This window comes from Anneissia japonica, unplaced genomic scaffold (genome assembly GCF_011630105.1).
Source record: "Anneissia japonica isolate Jap-2015-1 unplaced genomic scaffold, ASM1163010v1 scaffold1489_len2284818_cov182, whole genome shotgun sequence".
In the NCBI taxonomy this organism is placed as follows: Eukaryota; Metazoa; Echinodermata; class Crinoidea; order Comatulida; family Comatulidae; genus Anneissia; species Anneissia japonica.
Window position 1 is genome coordinate 1,097,978 of NW_022698455.1, and position 16,317 is coordinate 1,114,294.

General features: G+C 33.6%; 2 protein-coding genes across 2 annotated transcripts in view; one reads left to right on the forward strand and one right to left on the reverse strand.

The window, feature by feature from the left end:
• Positions 1–7,272, reverse strand: part of LOC117102585 (pantothenate kinase 3-like) — a 17,145-nt gene extending 9,873 nt beyond the window's left edge. Inside the window, exons 1-2 of the mRNA XM_033242909.1 lie at positions 6,811–7,272; positions 981–1,339 (exon numbers count right to left, since the gene is read on the reverse strand). Coding sequence (XP_033098800.1) covers positions 981–1,339; positions 6,811–6,892 — 441 coding nt within the window. The 5' untranslated portion in view covers positions 6,893–7,272. The remainder of the gene's footprint in view (positions 1–980; positions 1,340–6,810) is intronic.
• Positions 7,273–7,330: 58 nt separating this feature from the next.
• Positions 7,331–14,663, forward strand: LOC117102584 (sialic acid synthase-like). Its single transcript, XM_033242907.1, has 7 exons — positions 7,331–7,723; positions 9,495–9,710; positions 10,217–10,369; positions 11,221–11,322; positions 11,940–12,099; positions 13,101–13,207; positions 13,348–14,663. The coding sequence occupies exons 1-7, from the start codon at positions 7,343–7,345 to the stop codon at positions 13,537–13,539; spliced, it is 1,311 nt and encodes a 436-aa protein (XP_033098798.1). The 5' UTR covers positions 7,331–7,342; the 3' UTR covers positions 13,540–14,663.
• Positions 14,664–16,317: the final 1,654 nt, after the last annotated feature.

Consider the following 16,317-nt stretch of genomic DNA (forward strand, 5'->3'; position numbering starts at 1 on the left):
GATTTTGCGATAGGTCGTGAGAAGAAATATCGTAGGCGCCGAAAACATTAGCCTACCCAACGCTGCTGGCTAGGTCTAGCCTTACCTCGATTTAGGTTCTGTTATCACACATAAAAACGGCCGACATGATATTTTCCGTTGCTAGTATTGACACTTGTGAAATATAATATTTCATAGAAATTATTTCAACTTTGTTAAAAAACTGATTCTGACTGAGATTTTGACACTTAAACAAACATATCTCAGCCTAACCGAACGACTGCATTGTGCGAGATGCGAAGTACAAAAAGTAATCTCATTAGAGAGGGCGCTCTTTATTGACTGTATAAGGTATACATAAAACGAGAGTATTCCAGTGGATGCGATCTACAACCTCTGAATTTGCCTAGTAACGATGAATTCGTCAAGAAAATGATAATATTTTATGAGAAATAGTCTGTATTTCTCATTTTTTTTATTCTTTTGCATAAAACTAAAATTCATGCCAATATTCCATGATTTATAATAATTGGAGTAATGCAAATGCATATTTTCTAAAAAAAGTCATTTTTAGTGAAATTTTGCCGGGAATGGGGCTTTAAGTCAAGTTGTTTTTCTTTTGTTTTTTCGTTGATGATTTTTTATTCTTCTTTCTTTGTCTTTTCTCGTTTCTCTTATTCGACTTCTATTGGACTTTTGTTGAAAGTGTTTAGAAACTGAGTATTATGCGATGTTAACATTATTTGTATTTAAATTTAATCAGCACATAGGAATATGCTTTCCAATAAGTGAAGGTGAGCAAGATTAGTAAAATATTAATGGGAATTACAAATATAGAGAGCCACTTTAAGTTTCTTTTAAACTTTTGACAATCGCAGAGACCTGTAATTTGTTTGCCCAGAGTTTTTCATTTCAACTTAATGTATAGTTATTTTGTTTGATTGTTATAAATGTGATCTGGAAATTTATTAAAATAAGAATAAAAAATACACACTACTTACTTCATGAAAGTCTGATTCAAATTTGTAAGCACCACCCCCTGTTGCGTGAATTGTGTCTGCTAAGCTTCGTAAATTTTTAACATCAACCATCTCTAAAAATAGATTCATACTAGCCGTTGGAAAACGTATAAAGTGCAGAGACCCTACGTGGTCTAGAATTTGTATATTCTTCATTTCAAGGTGAACGTCTCGTATACCAGTGTCGCCATAGGCAACATTTGAAGTTAAGTAATGCCGAATGTTCTGTAACGTGTCCATCTCTATTTCTGGATCATCCTCGGGACTGGTCACGTCCGTTGGCTCGAAATAAACAAGTTTTGCGAGAGTTCCGCCGATGTCTACTCCAAACCATGGCATAGCTGAAGAAAATAGATTGAGTAAATATATAAGTATTACACAAATACTATAGATCTCTTCATTTTGATGGGTAGTACACAGTGTCCATATACAATTGAAACTCCTGAACAAAATTGTTTAACATGCGTCACATACTATTGGCATTGCACAATCAAAATTAGATACTCTATAACAAATGCCTCATCAAAATAGCACAATCCATTGTAAACGATCCATTTCACCCCAGTAACCTCTTCATTTATTCAATGTCATCTAGTCAATGTTAAAGAATCTTACTTGCACTTATACACACCAATCAAGAACCTCTTTTTACCACTCTGCCGCCAATTAATAATTCAATCATAGGATTAAGTAGTAGTAAAGCTGATCAATATATATTTTTCCTTGTTTCTTCAATTATGCTGAAACCTAGTCAAATTAATTTCATTGTAGGTCTATATTCCTACGTACATAGGAATATGTAATATATATATAACATTAACAGAGATTGATCCAGCAATATTTGAAATAGAGGGGACCCAAGGAAAGAATTTCACAGATAGGGAGTCAAAACTACGTTAGCCTCACCATACCACGGTTGGGGCTCAGGTAAGAACATTTATGATTATGGCATCTATGGCCGGAAATGGCACTCACAGACTTAAACTTGAATATAATTTTCTTTGTTTTTCTCAATTTTTTTAATAATTTTGAAAAATTTAAATAAATATGGGAATATAAATGTGGCTATAAAATATCACTCTTGTAATATATGGTATAATATATCATACTATGATGTACTGTATTAGGGCATCATAGAAAAAATTGTTAGATTATCACTTCCGCCCGCATCAAAGATTTGGGAAATACTGATTCGGGAATAACATTTTTTTGTTATTGCCACATTATTTATTCAGCAGCATACAAAAAACAACATTTTCTTTAAAAAAATAAAAAAAAGTTAAACCAGTTTTTATACAATATTTACAATATTATTCTTGCCAAATAAAAACAGTCCCTCCCTCGTCGATAAAAAAAAAGCAATATTCTATCATTCCGATTAAAAAAACAAGAGAAAAAAAAAGAAAACGACCTCATCATTTTTTTTTTTTAAAGAGTGATAATCTAATCAATTTTTTCATGTGCCCTTAGTTAAATTGGAGGTCAATGAGGATGGAATCCAAATTTAAATGCTTGATCTACCACCAGTAAAAATATGTTTTTGCTTTTGTGATCTCATTCTTAATTAATGCTTAATTCAAGTACTATGCAGTCTTATTATAAATTACCAAATTTTTAGTCAAAAGTATAGGTATTATGAAGATACAATGGCATAACTACAGTAATAGGGGACAATGCATTTGGGTATTTGAGCAAGCCACAAGGTATTAGAGCTACCACCAGAAAAAACATGGCAATGTTTTATGATTTCAATAAGGCCAAAAAAAAAAATGTACTGTGTCGGCTAGGGAGCCAAGGCTAGCCTATTTTGCTGGATGGTACGCGATGCGAATCAAAAATTTTTCTCTTTAATTTGTGTATTTTCTACTTTTTAGGCGTAAACACACATTTGGTTGTAAAATGAAAAAAAAAGTTTTCCTACTGACCTACACACTTTTGTGGATTTTCTCAAAACATGGCGAACACAATTTTTTTTTTTTTTATCTAATAGAAGGTTAAATGCATAAACAATTTTATTTAAATACCATACGGTCTTTATCAAAATTAATGAAAAGGTCAAGTGTTTTAACATATTATTAAAGGTACACAGATCTACATTTTAATTTTGATTTAAGCCATTTATAATTCTGTATTTATCACACCTTTCAGGGATGTGGTTATGGTAAGCGGAGGTGGAATTTAAGTGTTTCTCCTTCTACCCTCCCCATTTTCCATCTTTAAAATCCACTCTTACTATTTAGAGTTTTTCAATGTTATTACCAACCCACCCTTAAAAATGTCTTTTAAATTTGTTTCTTGATACATTTACGTATCAAGAAACAACTTGTTAAGTTACTTGAAAGTTTTAAAGTATCCATCCTAAATTACTTTCCGAGCAACTGATATTTTGTAGAATTTTACACCATGGCTCCGTTAATTTACAGGAAATGCTGTAATGACACTCATTAATTGGGTAATTATCATTTGAAAAAAAGCGTAAGGTCATAAATAAAGGCCACAATGTCAGGGGTCGCAAGTCTCCCGGAAGTCGCAGGAGTCTCCCGGAAATTGGGAAGGCCTCCCGGACTCCTGCGAGCAAGCAAGAATCTCCTAGAAAATAACATAACTTATCTCCATATTTGCATATGTGTTATCAATTATCTACCAGAATAAGATGTGTTTAGCTATTTGGCTATTCTTCCAAACCGAGATCCCTGCAATACTGTATGACTATTTTTTAACTCTGGATGACAACAGTATGTTATAAAAAGTAAATAGTAGACTAAAGACTAACAAATTTTTATTAATGCACAAGCTTTTTATCATATAGTGATCTGCATCAGGTGGCCGATGTTTAACATGGATAAAATTTTGATCGAGAATGTTCAAAGAACGGTAACTAAATTGATACCCAACCTAAGAGATTTTGATTATTCAGAGCTGTTAAAGAAGTTGAAGTTACCTTTGTTAATTTATAGGAGAATCTGTGCAGACTTTCAACATATTTTAAGGATTAAAGGATTTGCTTGTCAAATGTTTTTTTCAATTAAATACTGCTTTGATAACACATGGCCATCCCCTTAAAATTTGTAAGCAGCAATTTAATAAAAATATTCCGAAGTATGCTTTTTCAATTCGTTTGGTAAATGAATGGAGTACATAGCCACGTAATGTTGTTAGGGTTGACTCTGTTATGTTAACTAATTCAAATCCATTCTTGCAAAAAAAAAAAAAGCTCATATCAGTCACCCAGTTTGTACCAACCTTTCATCTGACTCTGACCAATCAACTACTGAGTATGGGCGTATAAGATTTGCTTTCGTCTCTACAACCAAGTAAGAAAGTATTAAGACCATTGTGGAGTGGTCAAAAGCTCATGTATACCGGCAATACAATTTGTTGGTCACAAAACAAGCCATTCTCTTGCACTGATCAAAATTGTTAAGTTTTTTTGTACATAGTCAGTTTTAATTAGTTATGATTACAGAACCAATCAATCAAAGTTTTATGAGAATGCTAATTATTTATGAAATGATTTCTTAATTGGTAAGGAAATATGATCTTTATTGATACAGTTGAAACTAAAATTTTAAATATTCAATTTTATAAGCTCAATATGAGTTGTTATTAAAAGTTTTTGCTGTTCTTAACTACAAAAATTCTTAAATATGTTGAATACTCAAGTTTATAAGCTCCATACGAGTCATTAATGAACATTTTTTGTTATTTTTAACTACAAAAATAAGGTTAAGTTGAATTCTACCAGGTAATAAATTTTTATGGGAATGGTATTATGCAATGTATTGTTAATTGATAATAACAGTTAAAAGCAAATAAATGTAAATACAAAGTAGTATTAGAGGCAACTTACAAATTATAGCTCAATGCAGGTTTTTTTTAACAGTTTTAGGCAAGACTATTATACTTTGATTCGCAAACACGCCACACGTCAATAATGATGATTTCGAATAAAAATAAAAATTTATTTTTGGCTCTTAGTGAAAAATGGAAATTTCAGAAAAAAAAAATGAAAATTTTACTTTATATTTATTACGCCCACAGCTGCCTTGAAATCTCAGAATATATTGTATACTTCTTCCTAATCATATAAGTTTATACAAGCATTTAACCAAAGTCTCGCCTAATGGGAATGAGATTTTTTTTTTTAAATGACTTCTAATTAACAATAATTTAATATTGGTAACTTAATGTGGAATCTTATTCAGGTATATATTTATATTTTTGTTTTAATAGGAAATAATGGATATCCATCCCTTGCTGCAAAGAATCAGATCAAAACAAAACACCTTTTGGGAGTTTGCTTCTTTGAAAAATCAGCATTACACAGAGACTTACAATTATATATGTACACATTATACAGTCCCAAGCAACACAATGGTCTTATGCTACAGTGTTACGTCACAATACCACATGATACTACTCCGTTGCTATCGGCGACAAAAATGCTTTCAACCGATGCCATTTTCGCCACTGACAAACCGTTGATCCCAATTTCTAACGTAATTATTAAGAAGTTGTATCTTAATTTTTCTTTGTAAATGTTAATAATTGATGATTAAATGTGTGTTCGATAACTAATATAATGCAAGTTTTTTGTGTTTTAGTACATTTTGATGGCAAATTTAGGTTTTAAAATGCCTATTCCAGAAAGCCTATTCTAAACCATTAAGATTATGAAGTCATTCCTGAAGGCGTAATGAACGGTAACCAACGTCCCGAGGGCGCCACCTGGTGTTGTGACGACACGACTGTGGTACTCTATAGGAATTAAAAAATGTAATGATGGCATATTCCTAACTGATCAATCATAGCCTTAAAGATAATATATGGAAGCTACCACTACCTGTATCTATACATTACAAAGATAAAGAGTTATTTTCATGTGTACTGCTGTTTAAAATACTGGTAGTTCAATGGAATATTGTGCCGGTACCAGTTCATCAATAATGGCGTGACTTTCACCTAGAAATTTAAAACAAATTCTAGAAGGAGCAAGTGCTCATTTCTAGATCCAATACAATTCTCCACATAATAAACATTACAGAAAAGTTAATTCTTAGTTTAGTCTATTTTTGTGTTTGTGTTTTGAATCACTATCAAACTTGTATAAAAAGAAAAGATTGTTAGTGACAAATTTCAAATTATGCTGGTCAAACAGAGTAATGATATCTTTGTTTATATTTTGTGCATTCACTTAATTAAATGTTTTACAGAATATTTAAATAAAGATTAATAAATATTAAGTCATACATTTTTCAGTATTATTTATTAAATATTAATTGGAACACTGAACCTAATCAATTCAAACAAGTTTTATTATGGTTATATAAATTAAACAATAAAACATTGTAACTTTTAGGCCATATAGTGTAATTGTTCATTAATTAAGCCATATTTTGAAATATTGAAGTTTCCAGTTCTAAGCAAAATGTAAAAGTCCAAAAAAAAGATTGTTTCTCAAAACAACAGGCTGACAAACTAGCCAGTAAGATTTTCTTTTTATTGGATAAATTGGATAAATAAACATCAATTTTATCCAACATCTTATTTTAAAAACATACTTAACTTAAAGCATAAAAAATTTAATTAAATGTAGGAATAATCTTAAGACAAAGTCAAGCAAATTGTAAAATTAATTTACTCCTTCTCCATAATAATACCTACTGACTTAGAGCATAAAAATAAAATTAAATGCAAGTAAAAAAAAATTATAATTATTATTATTCCTCCATGATTATTAATAACTAGACCCCCTACCTAGGCCTAGCCTGGCTGGGCTAAGTTTGTATTGCAAAAACAGTGCTTTACTTACGTGGTTTTCTAATAGAATTATGTCTTTGACGTTTCCCTCTCTTGTTCTCCTCAGAGTTTGGTTGGTCATTCTTTGAGTTCATTATAAATTGCTCGTTCCCTTGGCCATCGATCAGGTACAACACTAGTTTGGTATATCTACTACTACCTAGGCCTAGGCTAGTTGACGAACCACTTTTACTGTAGGCCTAAATCAGTTCAGCAAACAGACACGCCTCCCTGAGCTGAGTGTGTTGTGTGTAGGACGACAGAAAGTAAATACAGACCTAGATTTCGCACGATGCCTGTAGCACTTTACAAATATCAAATGTATATCAGATAAACACGTAAGAGTACTAGGACCAAATAATCTGAAATCAGATTCTCATCAGACTTCACAACTTGCCATCATTCAAAACAGAAAGTTTAAATACACTATCATTTGTTTTGAGTGGCGACGAAGTGAACCGAAAAAACAACATACATGTTGTAAAGTATAAATATCGCATCCACTCACATGCTACATTTATGCTATTCTAATTCTGATTGGTCGGATGATGGCACAATGGTATCGTACGAGATACGATTTTGTCATCATTATCTTTCAATGGAAAGATAATGATGAGAAACCAACGATCCAACACGACATTCTTAGTCGGCTCAATGCTCACGCCATACTTCAAATCGGTCTTTTAACGCTGCCGCGCCGCGTGGACGTGTGTTGGTTGTATGGGATCGGACTGGACGTTTGCTTGGAAACCGCTCTCACATCGGTCACATTTAGGCCCAACACTTACTTAAACATGCCTCTGACGTTTGAGCTTGCTCCAGGTCGTAAAATCGGAGGGGATCATCCTTGTTTTATCATTGCAGAAATTGGTCAGAATCATCAAGGTGACATCAAAATCGCCAAACAACTGATTAAAGTCGCAAAGGTAGGCTAGGCCAGTGTCTAGCATTACAGTACAGACAGAGGCTGTACAGTGTATGTAATTGCTTACAGGGAGGTATTTATGGTGGGCGGGGGAACCTACCTAGCCTTGAAGTTCCACCCAGTCTAAAGCTAATTTTATGGCCCTCCACCCACCCTTATTAACCCACTTTTCCATCCTTAAAATCCACTCTTTTGGTTTAGATTGCCAATGTTATCAATATCATGCACCCAACCTAAAAATGTCTATGTATCACCCACCCTTTTTTAAAAGGCCTTTAGTTTTAATATTTTTCTTCAGCTACAACCCTGGGCATATAATAATAGAAAGATACTAGGTCTAGCCCTAGGAGTAGACCTAGGCTAGGCCTTGACCAGAAGAAAGATAGCCCTACCCACCCTACTAGGCTAGGTTAGTATCCGGTGAGGCTAGGTAAGGCTCCGCCTAGTACTAGGCCTAGTAGAGTATGTTGGTTTCGTTTTATTTGTTCAAAAGTGAAATAGCAATGAGTAGGTAGGGCCTACAATTACATGTTATTAATAATTATTAATAATAATATTATCATTAGCCTGGGAACCAGTCAATTCGAGCGGATACCACTTCAAGCGAATGCCAGTTTCGAGCAGAATTTATTCGAGCGGATTCTAGTTCGAGCGGAAAAAAATCCACTTGTGCGAACAACGGCCTCTTCGAGTTATGAACAAATTACGATTTCCTGTTTTTGAGCTAACAATTTGCATTTTTAGGCCTACCTAGGAGGAGGCCTAGCCTAGCACCTGGCCTACGCTTCAATTTTCAAGGCTACCTCTTAGGGCCTAGGTAGAATACTGTAGAATAGAAAGAGCTGGCCTACTAGGGCCTAGGTCTTGCTGATGTGTGTTGTGGTATGCCCAAAAGGAGTGTGGTCAGTAATCCAAATCAAAGTTACCTGCTGTTAATTCTCTACCGGCTGTAGTGTTTCATAACAAAAACCCTGAGATCGACTTTTAGAGATTCTATTTTGACTCACGAAAGAAAACGTGGTGTGGGGTCGCCCAGGAAAATAACAATTACAATTAAAGTTACATTTACAAATATAGGCCTAAATCAACACTATATAATTCAATTACAAATATAATTTGCTTTTTTAAATACAAAACCATTAAACTGGAGGCAAAAACCGTGAATTCACCTGAAACGTGCAAAATTCTATAGTTTTAAAGTATATAAGTGCTTGCAGCGGTCATCTGGTAGTAGGATGTAATAATTGTCAAAAAAACATTTCAGAACTTTGATGCACAGAGCATTTTTTGCATTTATAACAAACAAATACAAGAATAGGGCGACGATAAATTCGTCCTTGTTATAGTTCGCACTAAAGGCATCCGCTCAAACTGGCATCCGCTCAAACTGGCATCCGATCAAACTGACATCCACTAGAACTGGCATTGGCTCGAATTGACTGGCATTCATTAGCCAAGGCCTAGCCTATTATTAGCTAAATATAGATAAAATATATTTATCATATTATATTAGTTGTATATGATGCCTATTCATTTACTTAGTGGTGGCTGTGTTTGAAGACAGACAGCCATTGTCATGTCAGTTACAATACAAACTATATATTTTTCAAGCAGGGAATAGGGATTTGCTGGTCTTCAAACCTTGCCTCAAGGCTAAAATTTAATATCACCCATTCTAAAATTAGTATAGTAATTACTTAGCATTAAGATAGCTGCAATTATTCGTGTTAGAATTGTTGATATTATTACCTTCATTATTTTTATCTACTCAGGATGCTGGAGCAGACTGCGCCAAGTTCCAGAAAAGCGAGTTAGACTTCAAATTCAACAAGGCAGCATTAGCTAAGCCATACACTTCCAAGCATTCCTGGGGAAAGACATATGGAGAGCACAAGCGATTCCTGGAATTCAGCCATGAGCAATATAGAGAACTGAAGGCTTATGCAGAGGAGATTGGCATATTCTTCACAGCTTCAGGAATGGATGAAGTAAATGATTTGCAGTTCACCCTCCAATTCGAGACCACCTTTGGGACCTGAAAACTTGGGGTGGTCTCGGGTTGGTCTCCAATTAAAGGGCCAGCTTTGTGTTAAAAGGTTAAAGATTGTTATTTGGGTCGTTGGAAAAGTGGTCTCGGAGAGGGGTTTCGAATTGGATGGTGCACTGTATTTGTGAATGATATGCATATATGTAAATGATTTGCATATTTGTAAATTATGTGCATATTTGTAAATGATTGTAAATGATTTGCAGCCATATTTGTCAATCATTTCCATATTGGTAAATCATTTCCATATTTGTAAACTATTTGCATATTTGTAAATGATTTGCATACTTGTAAATGATTTGTATAATGCCTTGGCAGTTAAGGTGCCTGTTACTAATTGTTTTCCTATCTCTATTTCATACATTATGAAATATAACTGAAATAAACAAACATTAATATTTAATTGCCAATAATTATTTGTTAATTAGTTTTCTATTTTCTTTGCAGGCTGCACAAGAATTCTTGAATGAATTAGATGTTCCATTTTTCAAGATTGGTTCAGGAGACACCAATAATTTAACATTCCTGGCAAAGAGTGCCAAGATGGGCCGACCAATGATCATCTCCTCAGGAATGCAGACACTCGATACAATGAAAAAAGTAATTATCACTTCATACAAGAAATTAGAAATAATAATATAATATTTGCCATACTATTTTATGTATTCAGTAATACCATCTTTATTCATTTAACACTCCGCTTTGAATAAACGCCCCCCTCAGAGCCTCATTTGGAGTTAGGGTCTCCCACGATTGAACACCCCAGGGCATTGATTTTTTCTTCAAAATCAGCATCATTCTCAACACATTAAGTTTCTACTCCAGTAGAATTTCACTTTTTCTAACCTGGTTGTAATCAATAAGTCTTTATGATCACGCAAACATTAAACATTTTGATGGTAATTATGTGTATCCATTTTACACCCAAAAAAACGCCTATCTCAAATATATGCCTCCCTCGAATAAACTCCCCCTAAAAATCCCTTCTCAACAATCAAGTTTTGAATCTGATTGGAAGCAATTCATTTTACACTCCATACTACATGTATATGCCAATACCACATAAGTATCCAACGCTCGTGAAACCTGAGACAACTATTATATATATCAATGTTGTATGCCTTCAGTCTTAAGCATCCCAAACGACAACACAGGATCTCTGGAGAGATACCTTAATAATACAGGAAATATTAAACATTAAAAGATAAGCCCTAAACCATCTTGCATTATCTCTTGACGTATGTGTGTGTGGATATATTTTGAAATTTCAGGAAGAAGAATCTGAAAAAGAAAGAAAACAAAGGTCAGCCTCCACCGGGACTCAGACCCGGGACCCAAAATCCCTAAATTGATTAGCACTTAATTTACTAGCTAGTGCAAAGAATATAGAAACTGGTCTTGAATGAAATTTTAATTGGAAATACTATATTCTACTTTCATATATCTTTCAGGTATACAATACTGTGAAACCAATAAATGAAAATTTTTGTTTCCTTCAATGTACAAGTGCTTATCCGTTAGCTCCAGAGGATGTTCACCTGCGAATTATGGATGTAAGCTTATATATTTATTTGTCTGTTTATTTATTCATAATTGAATATTAACAATAATAATAAAATAATTAAATATAACAAGTCCTAGACCTGGTCTATCTACACCTATTTAAGAAGCACAAGCAAGACTCTGTGAAAAGCCTGGGGTTTCCATAAGAATCGCTGCACTCTGTCGCCACCTCCTTTGGCGACGCTGATTGGTCAGTTGCATCAGGGAGTGTTCCCAATTACGTCAGGGACAGCTACGCAGTGCAAGGATTGCAGTGAAAACAATGTAGCGACTGTGTAGCGATTCTTCAGAAACCAGGATAAGGCCTACTGTAGGCTTATACAGTACCTACCCAGCTATTATTGGCATTTTCAGAGTCAATGTTATGTATCCCATCTCAGCCTGCTTTTAGAATGTTTTATGCTTTTATTGTTACTGGTTTTAGCTTTTTACTACTGTATTGAGACAAATTAAATTACAGTATATATAATATAGTTAATGCTCAATACTGTAGTTTATAACTTTATTATTATATCTTTAAATATATTAAATATTAAAAAATTGTTATACAGATTTGAGTTATTTCCAAGATTGCATTAAAATTTAAAAAGCATCTTTTTGTAAATAGGTATATCGGAAGGAGTTTCCAGATATTCCCGTGGGCTATTCAGGTCATGAGAGCGGAATGACCATCACCCTTGCCGCCGTTGCAATGGGAGCTAAGGTTGTCGAGAGACACATCACAATGGACAAGACATGGAAGGGCAACGACCACGAAGCATCATTAGGTAAGTGCTAGCCTACCTCAAAGAAAATATTAGGTGGCATTTGATTTTGGTTGTTTTGTTGGTGGTGGTGGCAGATTTTACATATCTGATTGGTCTCAATTTTGTGAAAGAGAATGAAGATGAAGATATTGTTGATGATGAGAATGAAGATGTTGATGATAAGGATGAAGATGTTGATAACAGGGTCCTATGTTTACAGTCGTCCTATTGCCCAAAACGACCTAAATTATGTAAGGACAAGTAAAATACTATTAAGTAGTCGGTGTGATGACCATTATTTTTACAAATATCGTAAGAGATATTGTAATATCAAAGAGGAGCATCTTTTGAAAGATAATCCAATCTTATTGTTACTTGTTTGTTTTGTTCTGTTTCAGTACAAAACATCTTCACTGTACATGTTCAAATTCACGATTTGCAAAAAAAGAAAATGTTAGTTCAAGCTAAACTTGTTACGTCCTTAAGGATAAGTAAAATATGACACAAGCTTGACCACTAAGAGAAAATGTTAATATGGGACCCTTTGATAATGTGGATGGTGATTATGCGAAGGATGATAAGGATGATAATAATGATAACGAGTAGGAGGATATAAAGGAAGGTAATGTAGAGGTTGCAGAAGAGGAGAATGTTGCAAATGAGATTGAAAGGATGATTGGTGATGATAATGATGGTGGTGAGGATAGACAGTGATGAAATTGACGACAACGGCGGCAGCAGGGGCACAATAGTCCAGATGCTTCAGTCAGTGCACATGTGATTATTACCACAGGTGTAGCCAACAGAACTTAGAATACTGCTGTCTATTACACTCATTAAAACCTCTAGCAAGATTTTCATGTACTTATCTTTTATTCTTATCACCTAATATGAAATAAATATATGTCCTTGTATTCAAATTGAACGTATAAATACGTATATATAGGAGATGGTTTCTTGGAACAAAATATTATTTGACTACACTGTATTTGGCAAAAGTATACTTTCCTTTTCTTTTTCAGAACCTGACGAGTTGACTGAACTCATTAAACAGATTCGGATTGTAGAACGTGCATTTGGGTCACATGTCAAGGAAATGAGAGAATGCGAGCGTCCAACGTTTAACAAAGTAAGTGAAAATTTTTCGTACAGTACTTTGGTTTTCTTCAAACATTCACTATTTGGTGATCCAAAAACTTATTTTTAAATCATTTTCTTTTAATAATAAGAAAGTCAAGCACAGCAAAAGGATTTTTTTTTTCTTTATAGCTGGGGAAAAGCATTGTTGCTGCTAAAGCAATCCCAGCAGGCACTCTGATTTCCCAGGAGCACTTAGGAGTGAAAGTTGCCATTCCAAAAGGACATCCACCGGAAAACATGAGCGACCTTTTAGGCAAAAGGACAAAGAGGGCGATAGAGTATGATGACAGCATTAATCTGGATGATGTAGTTGATGAATAAAGCTGTATGCTGAAATTTATTTTTATGTTACATTCATATATTACTTAATTTTGTTATAAATTCTTTAGTAGTTGCACTAAACATGAGCAAAATGGGTGTGACAGTGAGATGTGTTCACAATTTTTTTCATATCTAAGAAAGTCTATTCGTAAATATTAGTACAATGTAATGAAAACATATTTATTTTAGTAATAAAGAAATTGTTTATTTAAATTTGATACCTTTTGATATGACCTTGCTTCTGAACATTTCCATTTGATCGATATTATTTTGATTAAAAAAATATATGACAAATTTTACTTTACCATTGGTGCCATTTGCAGCTCAATTTTCTGTTGCCATGGTAACACTTATGAATATTAATTAGCCAATTAATATCTAAATTTGGCATCTGTTTGTAGATCATAGGTTACATTCTAGTTACCATAGTAAATATAAACACTGGTTATACTGTGTTATTGAATTTAGTTTGAAATTCTGTGAATTTATTGTCAAATTGATTTGACTTGTGATAAATTGTGGACAGGGTTGTCATTTGCTAGAGGGGCAAGGCATGCCCCTGACAAGTGACAGGAGATGTCAGGACATCATAAGAGCGTCTTAACAACTTTACCCACAGTTAGAGGATTGCATAAATTGAATGAATAAGGATCAAACTTTAATGAAGTGGTGTTGTAGCTCTTGCATACAACTGACTTACTTAATTACAAAATTTATTTTATGATTTCCCAGCTGCGACCTACTAGCTGATTTTTCTCTTAATCAGGCTCCACTATGTGTGAGCATAACATATTTTGATATAATGAGTGATGTAAAAAGTAAGTACTGTAAAATCATGATACATATTTTTTCAATAATATTTCTATGAGATTCCTCCTAATAATATAAATGTAGAAAGTAAAATTAACTGTGATATTTTATTTATTTTATTTTGATTTATATATTTAGGCACATCGACTAAGGATTAAATCATTTTTTATTGATTTGTATTCGTAGTCGTCTTGGTAGACATCTTGTTGACGTTGTGAGTTAACATTTAGGTTGCACTGATATTGGGTTATATTGACTTGTTGAATTATCAAAATCAACATTGAAATGTATTAAAACTTGAGTAACAACATAAATTGCTTCTGCATTTATTGTGAGTGTTGCTCCACCTCGTAATATCATCGACAATGGATTCATATATACATTAATAGATAAGATCATAAAAACACTTTCGTAACATAATGAAGCAATGAGTAACAAAACAACAGATTGTTATAAGCTTGCCCAGCGGTTGTCAGACATTGGATCACCAAATAAATAACAGGGTCCTGCAACAATTTAGGAGTGCAGTATTTTAATATTGAATTTCATATCCTGTTTTATGTATTAAAGAGTGTTCATTCTAAATATCCTTTAAAAAACTTCATATTTGTTGGGCTGTTAATGACCCATTTTGAGTAGTCTACATAAGACGAGATGAACCTAATTGTTATATATACAGTATACATAACTAATTTTCCGGTATTTTAATATATTATAAGAAAAATTGTAAAACTTGAACTATTCAACACTAAAACTTGAACTATTCAACACTATGGTAGTAAATTCAGAAGTAGTGATGCTGCATTAAGGATGGCTGTGTTTTCTGTTGACAGAACAACCTTGATTTTTTTCTTTTTTCATGCTACAATGCCAGTATTTCTGCGAAAACACAGTGCTTGTGTGTAAGCTCTTCAAAATTCTGGAATTCGCCACCAGTAGATAAATATGTTCACTGCTGAATTTAATGGCATTAATAGATTGGTAATTGCCAAAACCACAAAATAATGCCAACAAGCGCAACGCCTCCAAAAATGACAAGCAAGGTACATACAAAGAGTTTCCAATCTGAAAATATAGTACCACTTTCGAAACAGTTTTAATGATAATTTAATGTTGTGATCTAATTTAACTACAGTTCAATTCGACCTCAGGACCTAAAAATTGAGGCGGTTTTTGAGTTTCTGTCTACAATTAAAAAGTTGGTTGTCACTGAAAATCATTAAAATGATTTCATTAGGTTTTTAAAGTAGGTTTAATTTTTTTTTTCTCTCCCAACATTTCCAGTGAAGGTATTCACATATGAAGTAGTTGAAAATCACCTCATATCACCTTGTTTTGCGAGCTATCCCCACTCCATTTCTAGACTCCTATATACACCACTGCTTGGCTTTCATTACTGTAGAACAGTTGACATACACACAACCATTACTAGAGCTCGTTTCATACTGCACGCTTTTTATTTTTTTTCATGAAAAGCAACTGAACGAAAGAAGAAAACCTATTACCCATTGCAGGACCTTTAACAGGACCGTATTCTCCCATGATGATCTCGGAGCTCATCATTATAGTTCAAGGCAATCATTGTGGTTACCCAAATCCCTACTTGTAATTTTTTGGACCCACTTTTGCAACGCTGGCTTTTCATTACCCAAATCGGAGAGATGTGAAAATCTTACTAAAGTATATTAAGTATATTTTTAATTGAAATTTTCTCATTTGAATTATCGAGGAAGCAAAATGTATGAATACCAAAATTAAAATGTTACCTGAATACTGGGATCTACTGATGTTTGAATGTTGATACGTCCATGAATAATCAGCATTTTCATCATACACATTATTAGTCAGCTCTTGTGTTTCCATTCTTGGGCTATTTGCATAATCCAAGTAAATTTAAAAATATGCAATATTTATCAGCAGTGGCGACCCCTGTGTCTGAAATCTGGGGAGGGGAAAATTTTCTGGGGA